The 9768-nt window shown below is 68.7% G+C and overlaps 1 protein-coding gene across 1 annotated transcript in view; it reads right to left on the bottom strand.

Moving 5' to 3' along the window:
• AKT1 (AKT serine/threonine kinase 1) overlaps positions 1 to 7748 on the bottom strand; it is a 17468-nt gene extending 9720 nt beyond the window's left edge. The window contains 1 exon segment of the mRNA XM_077776476.1: positions 7587 to 7748. Coding sequence (XP_077632602.1) covers positions 7587 to 7632 — 46 coding nt within the window. The 5' untranslated portion in view covers positions 7633 to 7748.
• Between the last annotated feature and the right edge of the window lie 2020 nt (positions 7749 to 9768).

Below are 9768 nucleotides of genomic sequence, written 5' to 3'. Positions count from 1 at the left end.
AGGCCCCTTCATCTTGCTGTCTTCCTCCCGCGCCCCTGCTGGGACCCCGCCCGGCCACACGGCTCCACCGGGCCTCCCAACGGGGCAGCGGGTGGGCACAAGCAGACTGGGCTCCGGGGCCTGTGCACAGCCCCCCACCCGCGCCGTCCCGGGCTGCTCGCTCCCACCCGCCTGCGTGCCAGGCTGGAGCTGTCGGCCCCTGATGGAGTGCCTCTCTTCCCGCCAGCTGCCGCTCCCCGGGACGCTAACTGAGCGGGGAGAGAGATGAGCGCCTCACCCGCGCAGCCCCGAAAATCCATCTTGATTCACCAACTGCTGCCGGCCCCCACCGCGCCCGGCACCGCGCCCTGTGCACGCGGCCGGCACGTGTGTGCCTGCTCAGCAGCGCCCACGTGCCCACGGGGCCTCGGTTTCCCCACCCGTACCTGTCCAGTGGCGCCCACCCCACTCCAGGCACAGGAAGGTTCTGTAACCCAGCACTGGGGTGGGGGGCAAGGAAGCGGCTCTGGTGGGCAAGAAGCCGAGGGGCAGACACCCAATCTGAACGGGCAGGGGCCCGGACCCTCCAGCAGCCCCCACACCCGGGGCTCTGAAGGGGGGCCACGTCGGCCCCCAGCTGCCCCCCCCCCCGCCTGGGCCCCACATGACACGCAGGTGGGACGGGGGGCAGGGAAGGCGGCCTCGCTCAGCCCCTCACCTGGACAGCCCGGCTAACAGAGCCCTTGGGAGGGCGGGGGGACTGGAGGGGACAGGGGCCAAGGCTCTGAGGCACACAGACCCCTCTGCCCAGCCAGGTGCAGCCAGGCGGTCACCGGGAGGCCAAGGCAGTGCTGTCTGCGTCCTGGGCTGCGTCCTGCATCTGAATGAGTTCAGCCCAGACAAGATTCGGGGCAGGCGACCAGCCCAGGTGGAGGGGGGCTCCGGAGCCCTGCTCCCTCCTAAGGCTGAGGTGACACAAGATGGTAACGAGTGGGGAATGCAGCCACCCCTGTCCTCAGCCACAGGACTGGTGTGGGGACAGACACTTGCCAGCTGCTACTGCTGGTGGGGACCTCAGAGCCTTCACTCCGGGCACAGGCAGCTGAAAAACAGGGAGGCCTGAGTCTGGCCTTCAGGTCACTACTCCCTAAGTGGGGGTCCCCACCACTCCCCCGGGACAAATGCCCACCCACGGACCCCCTGGGAGCTGCGCAGTGGGCAGTGGGGCCCTGCCAGTCACAGCCAGAGCCCAGCACCCCCAGAAGGGCTCTCCACCCACTTGCCCCACCCCGTCCCACCGCAGGCAAACGCTTCAGACCGAAGCCTCGGAGTCCCCTCCACACAGCTGGGCAGCCCGGCCACGAGGGCCCCCGACGCCTGTAGCCAGGACACAGGAGCCAGGGCGAGACTGGGGGGCAGGGGGGACAGGCAGCCCCTCAGGGTTCTCTCAGAAGCCCAGCCCTGGGCCGGGGTGGGGACGGGACCCATACTGCCCATCGGAGACCCCACCCTGCCCGCCACCAGAGAAGGGGGCCTGTGCCCCCCCAGCCCTTCACTCCCAGCCAGTCTGCTCCCAGTGAGGGCCCAGGCATCCTGGCTGGGGGCGGGGGGGCAGTTGCATAGGCTCGGCCAGGCCCCCCACCTCCTCCTGCCCCCTAAGGGACTCAACTCCTGGCATGGGCCCCTGTGGTGTCCCTGTGTGTCCTCGCCTAGGAGGGCCCTTCCAATAACCCTGCTCACCTGGGGGGCCAGCTCATCCCCAGGAAGATTCTGGAGGGCCCGTGCCTCCCGCAGCCCAGGTCACTCCAGCAGGGCCACAGCGCCCAGCCCCGGGGACAAGGCAGCGAGAGGCTGGCGGCCTGCCCCCTCCGTGGCTCCCAGCCGTGGGGCCCGAACCATGCCGTGCCCCACAGGGACCCACACTGCAGGCAGGCCGGGGTTCCCAGCACACCCCAGGCCTGACACCCCAGAGGCCCCCGCCTGCCTGGCCACCACACCCCGAGCTCCGCGAACATTCCCTCCAAGTCTCGGGTTCTCGGGGAAACTGCTGGATGAACACTTTGCCGTGGCGGTGGCAGGCGGCGGCTGGCAGGGTGCCAGGCGGCACCGAGCTGTTTCTCCACAGCGAAGCGAGCCCCAGCAGGCCCGGGGAGCGGGCGCCAGCTGACAGCGGCGCCCGTGCGGTCCCCTGCCGCCAGCACATCCATCGCAGGCCGACAGCTGCCGGGCGCCCATTTACCTTCTCCAGCACAGTGAGCAAACGGCCCTGCTGACGGCGGCCCATCCGTCGCCAACCACCAGGAAGGGGGCAGGCTGCGGGCGGGCGCCGGCGTGAGTCACCTCGGGGGGCCCAGCCTGCCAGGCCTCTGCCTGCGCCCGAGCCAAGGTCCCTGTGTCCCCGTCCCACCAGCCGGCCACTTCAGGCTGACCCTGAGGGCCCCGGAGCCCCGGGAAGCCGGGCCAGGGCAGGGCGGTGTCACACCCGCCCTCGGGCGAATCCCACCAACCTGCCCCTTGAGACTAAGCCTTTCTGGGGGCAGCATTCACGGGGCCCACCCAGAGGCAGGGCTGGATGAGAAGAGGCGTCCACCCTCTGCCCCACAGAGGGGCGAGGCGTGGAGGGCATTTGCCACCCCCCCGACCCCCGCGGCCCCTGAGCCTGGCTGGGCCCCTCCTCACCATCCCACCCAGTCGTTCCGGAAGGCCCACCTAGCAGGCAGGGAGTGTTATGCCCACTAGCCCCCAGGGAAAACTGAGGCCCAAGTAGGGGACTCTCAAGGTCACAGCTGGTGAGCAGGGACCCTGGTCCTGCGGCCCAGGCTAGACTCGCTCCTCGACACCGGCTGTGCTCTTCGCAGGTCTCTGGCTCTGCCGTCGAGGGGAAAGGCCCACAGAGTCACGGCCCAGCGCACACAGGGAGACTCAGCAAGGAGGGGAAGGCGCCGGGGGCTGCTCGGCGCCCAGCACATCCAGCCCCGCCCCCAGGCGCAGACACCTGCCGTCATCTCAGCCGGGACCTCACCGTCCTTGCAGACCCCACGTCGTCCTCGGGCACCGAGCACCCCCTGACGCAGGCCACAGGGGCCGCCCCTCAGTCCCAGCCTGCCTGCCGCACATGCCAGGTCCCCCTGGGACGGCCCCTGTGGCCTGGTCCCCACGGCCTCTGCCCTAGTCCAGGGGCCCCTGCCCCACGCCCACTGTCTCACTTCCGGTCTCCCGCCCCCGGCAGCCCAGACACCCTCGCTGCCGACCCAGAGCCCCCAGACCAGGGCACAGCCCCACTGCCCAGGCCCTGCACCAGCCTGGGGCTGTGCGTCTCCCCGCACCCCGCCTGCCCCCAGGCTCCCTCTGTGAGCCGGCCGCCAGGTCCCCTGCCTCACCTGCCCGCTCCGTCCAATGTGCGCCTGGCCTCCCACACTGGGGTTCAGTGACCCGGTGGGGTGAGGGTTTGGGGGCAGCCACAGCCTCACCCCCATGAACAAGCATCCCAGGCGGCTGGATGGTCGAGCGGGCAGCCCCCCCACCCCGCCCGTCAGTCTACCAGCTTCACTCCCATCTGCTGGCACCTTGCGCCACAGGCCTGGGGAGAGGGGGCTGCAGGCTCGGGGCCCACCTGGGGATGTGTGGACCCAAATCCCGAGCCCAGAGATCCAGGTCCAGCACCGGGGTTATCAGAAGGAACCCTCCCAAACCAGGCCATCGACTGCAACAGCCCTGAAACACGTCCGGTATTTCTTAGGGGCAGAGAAGCAGCCCTGAGAAGGCAAGTGGGGGGGCGAGGGCTCGGCTGGGCAGCAGGGGTGCAGCTCCCAGGTCGGGCCCATGGCTCACCCAGCGCGGCCACCCCAGCCCGGAACCCCAGGGACCTCAGCCGGCCTGTCCAGAGCCAGATCTGGCCAGGGGGCCTGCCCGTGGGGCCGCCGAGCAGGGGCCGGGCACGTTGAGCAGGCAGGAATGGGGGCTCTGCCCGCCGTGGGGTGGCCCCGGGGAGCGGGCACAGAGCCACAGCCATGGGCTCCGGTTACGGGAGGGCCCGCAGGGAGGGCACTGGCCCCGAGCCCGGCTGGGTGTGCCTGGGCANCGCGGCGGCCGGCCCCCCCCCCCCCCCGCCCCAGCCACAGCACTTCTAGGAACCCGGCCTGATGCAACCCAGGCCGGCCTCCCCAGAGGGCTGGTGGCAGGTAGGGGTCTGGGCAGGGGGCTCGGGACCCTCTCCCCTGCACAATGTGCTACGTAGGGCCAGCTGGAGGAAGCAGAGGCCATCTTGTGGCCCCTGCCCCTCCCTGCTCGTGACCCCCCCCCACCCGGAGCCCAGCTCACCGCGGGGCAGCCACCTGCTAAGGCCACCAGCACAGGCCAGGGGACCAAGGGCCAGGAAGGCAGTGACCCCTCACCCCCCATGCAAGTCACCCCAGCTTCCTCTTCTGCTGCCGCTTCTGCAGGGAGAACCCAACATGCGCACAAAACAGGAAACAGCCCCACCGATGGCGGCCATGGCCACGGCCACACGCCAGGGCCAGCGGCCCTGGAGCACACCTCGGGGCCTGCCCTCCCTCCTAGGCACCTCCCTCGCCCCCAGGCCCCGGCCACCCTGCCCTGCCCTGTCCCAGGGGCAGTTCTGGACCCTCACAGACACAAGGCATTGTGTGGCCTGCCTCGCGGACCAGGGGCCGCTGGGACCTGGGCCACAGCCACGTCAGTGTGACCTGGACGGGAACTGGGGCCCCCTTCACCTCGCAGCCAGGAAAACTGAGACCCAGGAGGCGGGGTGCAGGGTAAGGGAGGGGCCCCACCATCGGCGGTCCTGGCCAAGCCCCTCGCCCTGGCGGCAGCCGTGTGCAGACGATTAGCGGCACGGCGCCCTCACAGGAAACCCCACAAGTCCCTACTCAGCAGGCCCACGGGCCTGTCCCCTGGTGTCTGCTCAGCAGTCACTGCCTCCTTCAAAGGGGAGCCCCCGTGGGGACCCCAGGACCAGGGACGGGGTCGGGGACTGTGTCAGCAAGGGGAAACCACGGTCTCCTCATCAGAGCCACATGCGAAACACAGGGAATGGCCATGGCCACGGCGGGAGACAGGACCAGTCACAGCCGAGGGGGGGAGGAGGGGAGAGAACCACGGCCCCGGGAGCCCACTATCCACCAGGGCGCCCCAGACCACCTCAGCCTGGGACCAGGGCAGGATCCGTGCCAAGAAGGGGCTCAGGGCTGGGGCACCACAGGGCATGAGGCAGGCTGGGACCNGGATTCTGCAGTGAAACGCAAGCACACCATGTGCATACGGCACTCGTGCCCGCAGACCTCACAGGTGACCGCTTCCAGGCGGGTCCGCAGAGCAGGGGCGCCCCATGCCCGCGGGCCAGCTGTCCTTACCCCACCCTACCCCACCCCACCCCACCCCCGGGGGGCCAGGCTGCTCTAGTGAGCACAAGGGTGCCCGGGGCTGCCCGCCCAGGCCCAGCCCCTCACTGCCTTCCTCCCTGCTCCTGGTCCACCTGGTCCAGCTGGCCTGTCTGAGAGTCCGGACACCCAGGAACCACCACCCAGGCTGGGCAGACGGAGCCCACAGGGCAGGGAGGCCCCAGAGAGCTGCACTGACTCGCGTCGTGGCCTCAGCACAGAGCAGTCTGCAGACAAAACCAAGAGCAGCCAGACCTACATCCTGGAGCAGGCCCGGTTTCTCATAAATCATCGACTGTAAGAATCAAGCGAGGGCGCGAGTGTTGGAGCCCTGCTGAGCCCCACTCCACCATCGGGGCCGGGGCTGGTGGGCTCAGCTGCCCACCGCGTGGGGGGCCGCCATCACCCGGGACGTGTCTGTGTCCGGACATCCAGCTCCTGCTCAGGAAGCCCACCCATGTCCAGGGACGCCCGGCTGCCCCCCATCCCTGCCGGCCCGGCCGCCTCCGAGCCACCCTGAGCCCTCAGCAGCAGGAAGTCACTCCTGGGGACAGGTGCACACTGCACACACGGGGACACTGAGGCCTGGAGAGCTTGCCTGGACCTCAGAACAGGTCAGCACAGGCGTCCCCATGCAGGCTGGATGTCGCGCTGTCCTCCGCGGCTTCTCTGGCCCAGAGCACCCGGCATCAGGACACCCGGAAACAGCCCAGAGGTCACTCCCCACAGCAGGACACTCATGTCCCCAAGGGAGCACGGGACCCTCTCTCCCAGGGAGGCTAGGGCCTGGGGGGCTGGGCAGCAGAGCCCGGAGGCTGCCGAGGCTGGCTGTGCCCGGGCCAGGGGCCCGCCAGGCTTCTCCAGGCCACCCCCTGCCGCCACCCCAGCCACACACACGAGAAACCGAAGGCCAAAGAGCTCAGCAGATTTGTCCTTGGAGAGGGACACAGTGACAACATAGCCGGGTAGATTCAAACCCAGCTCTCTGGATGGCCCCCCGGGCCTGATACCGCAGCCTCCGGCCCCTCCAGAAGGCGCGCGCCCGGCTGGCTGGGGGTCGTCCCAGTAACTGGGCCGGCGGCCCTGAGGCCCAGGCATCCTAATCGAACAGTCAACAAACGTTTGCTGCTGGTCGCGGGTGGGGGACAGTGTTCCTGTGCTGCGGCCCCAGGCCCCGGAGCGGAGGAAAGAAAGTCCCCGCGCCCGTGAAGGGGGAGGGGAACAGCAAAGAGGGCGGCCAGGTGAGGCGGCCGGAGCCGACCTGGCAAAGGGCTCCCAGGCCAGGGACGGGAGCAAGTGAGAACTGGGGGAGGGGACCGAGAAGGCGGCAGGTGCGGGGTTCTCGCGGAGAAGCGAGGCAGCGGGCTCCCCACGGACCACAGGGCCCAAGAGCCCCCTCACCTCCGCCTCAAGCCCCAGCGGGCCGTCCTCCCCGCAGCCCCCCACCCCTGCCCTGCCGGGGGCTCCTGTGCACCCCACAAAGCCCTGTCTGCAGACCCTGGCCCTCGCCACACCTCATCTGCTCCATGTCCCAGGCTCCCCTCCCAACAGCCTGTGGGATCCCGGGGTGGGCACGGGGCCCCCTCATGCCCTCGGCTGAGGGCACGCGCAAGGGGTGTCTGGCAGCCAGCGGGCCCGCCAGAGCCTGGGAAGGAGCAGGTCTGGAGGAAGAGGAAGGGGTGTAGCTAATCCCCGCCCTGGGGCAGGAGGGAGTCACTCGCCAGGGGACAACTGGACATGAAGCCTGTCTACCCCCCACTCCCCACCCCCGAACCACAGGGGGCTGCGGCCAAGCGGCCAAGGCCTCATCTCCCGTCGCACTAGGCCGCGCCAAGGCCCTCCCCGGGCGCAGGGCTCTGAGCACGCGGACAGCCGAGGCTGCACGGGCGCCGGGCTCGGACGGCTCGCGGCTCCAGCACACACACACCCGGGCCGGNCCCACAGCCCAGGCCCGAGGCGGGCACCAGGCCAGGCCAAGTAACTCTGCCCTGCCCTCAGGAGCCCTCGGGCAGCGCCCCGGGCCGCCGGCGAGCCAGGCCTTGGACGGGCCCCAGTGTCCTCACTGCCTTCCAGGAAAGCAGGGAGGGAGGCGGCGGTGGCTCTCCCGCCTGAGGGACCCAGCCAGGCAGCCACCGGGCCAGCGGGCCCAAACCGCCCCACACCGCCTGAAGGACCCCTGCCCCGGGCCCAGCCCCCAAGGGCACTGACCTCTCTTGTGCAGCCAGCCCTCCTTCACGATGGCCACGTCGTTCATGGTGCCCTGTTCCGGCAGGGCCAGGCCACCCGGGGCGCTGCTCACCGTCCCCTCTCAGCAGGGTCTCCCCGGGGCCTGCCGGCGCACCCAGCCTCTGGAAGAGTCAAAGGGAAGTGTGTGAGGTTGTGTGCGGCCCGGGGCCACTCCTCCANCCCCCTCCCACCTGAGCCCCGGGCCCTCAGGGCTTGGTGCGCCCCCTTCACCCCCAGCCCCAAAGGGCGCTCCTGGCATATTCCAGCGTCCCTAACCTGCCAACCCAGCAGAGGCCCCCTCCTCCAGGCAGCCCCTCTGACTGCTCTGCTCTACACGGCTTGACCTCCCCAAGCTCTGGTGAGGGGCCCCCTGTTCCCACCCATTGGGCCCCAGGCTCCTCCCTCTCGTCCCAGACTAGGGAAGAAGAGAAATCCAAGTGTGAAGAAAACAGGGCCAGGAGACCAGGCATCTGGCGCAGATGTGAACCCAGAGCCCTCCTGGGTGACATAAAAAACCTCCCCTCAAGAAACCCCAGGCCCCTCCTAAACCACAGCACCCCTGTGGGACTGAATCCGGTGCATTCATTCGGCCAACATGTACTAGGCATCTCTGGTTTTGCCAGGCTCGGTGCTGGGACAAAGAGAGGCTCAGATGGGTCCTGTCTGTAAGAAGCACCCAGTCCGGGGTGGTTACAGACCCATAATTACAGCATTCAGGAGGCAGCACACGGGGGCTGCCTGCACAAAGGCAGAGGCCCTGGCACCCGCAGGGGCCCACCAGCAGCCTCCCTTGCACATACTCTGGCCTCAGATCCTGAGTGGCCCTCCCTCCCCATTGCTCCCGGCGGGATGAGCTCCTAGGCATCCCTCAAAACCCAGCTCACACAGCCTCCTGAGTATCCTGGGAAAGAGCAGTCTTCCCACCAGCCGTCCTCCGCTAGCCCTCCGGACAAGCGCTCCTGAGAGCAGGCCCAGAGACTCATCTCTGGGACCCCCAGGCCAGGAAGACCCCTGAGGACCTCTGGAATGGAGCCCAGCATGAGTCCACTGACAGCTGCGTAGACATTCTCCCTCCACCTTACTGGCCTCCTGAGGCAGGGAATGGGGACCCAGAGAAGGCTGCCTGGCACTGACACTTTTGGGCTAAGTTTAGAAGAGCCGGAAGACCCCCGGCTGCATCTAATGCCAGGTCAGAGGAGACACACTCTGCCCAAAGAAGAAGTGGCCACTGTGAGCAGCAGGCCAGCGGGACAGGAAGCGAGACTGAAGATACCTCCGAGGACCGGGCTCGGAGCCCCTGCACAGCACGCCCGGGGACCCCTCTGGTGACACAGGTGGGCGTGGCCTGGAGGCAGAGGGCTGCACCCACAGACCTCTGGGTGTCCCCTGCCCCCACCCTGGCTGAAGCAGGGCCTGCTGCTGACAGAGTCAGACAGCTGTCAGCCCCGTGTGTAAAAATATATCTGTGCACACACACAGGGGCTGTGCATCTGCACAGATACGTGCACACCAAGCCAGCACCTGGCTGTCTCCGAGTACAGGCCGTCTCCCACCTACTGTGAGTGCTTTTACCGTAAAGTGTGTCTGCTGGTGTCACTTAAGTAACAACTTACCAAAAAATTGCCTGTGCTCTTAAAGGGCCCCCTCCGTCTGTCTATGAACTGTACATTCAGTGGGGGGAAGGCAGGACGGAGCCCCACCAACGCACCCCGCCCTTCAGTTCAACCAGGGGCTCTGAGCAGTCAGGGCTGGCCTGTAGTGAGAGACCACCGCCCGTGCCCCCCCACCTGCCCACCAAGTCCTCAGGACCCCGACCTGCTCATGGACAAGTTCTCCAGCTGCCCCCACCACCCCCCAACCTGGGGGCCAAGCCCCAGATGCCTGCCAGGTCCCTGCCTGGGGGATGGGTGGGCAGCACCTCCAAAGCCCACCCAGGTCAGAAAGCAGTTTCCGGGCCCAGGAGGGCCAGTAGTCCTTTGTGGGCCGGCGGGCACCTCGCCATCGCCGACAACTTTTTGTCTACGGGCAAAGGAGGTCTTCTTCCCGAGGCCCACCCGCACACTTGGACGAAGGCTGCAGCGAGCCTCTTCGAGCGGCCCCTGAGCACCCACTGGGCACCTTGGCCGGCCGGCCCGCGTCGCCCCCTGCCCCGGACCCCGGCGGG

This window comes from Crocuta crocuta, unplaced genomic scaffold (assembly GCF_008692635.1).
Source record: "Crocuta crocuta isolate KB4526 unplaced genomic scaffold, BGI_CrCroc_1.0 scaffold8, whole genome shotgun sequence".
Lineage (NCBI taxonomy): Eukaryota > Metazoa > Chordata > Mammalia > Carnivora > Hyaenidae > Crocuta > Crocuta crocuta.
Note: the sequence above shows the minus strand (reverse complement) of the source record. Positions and strands in the feature narration are given on the sequence as shown.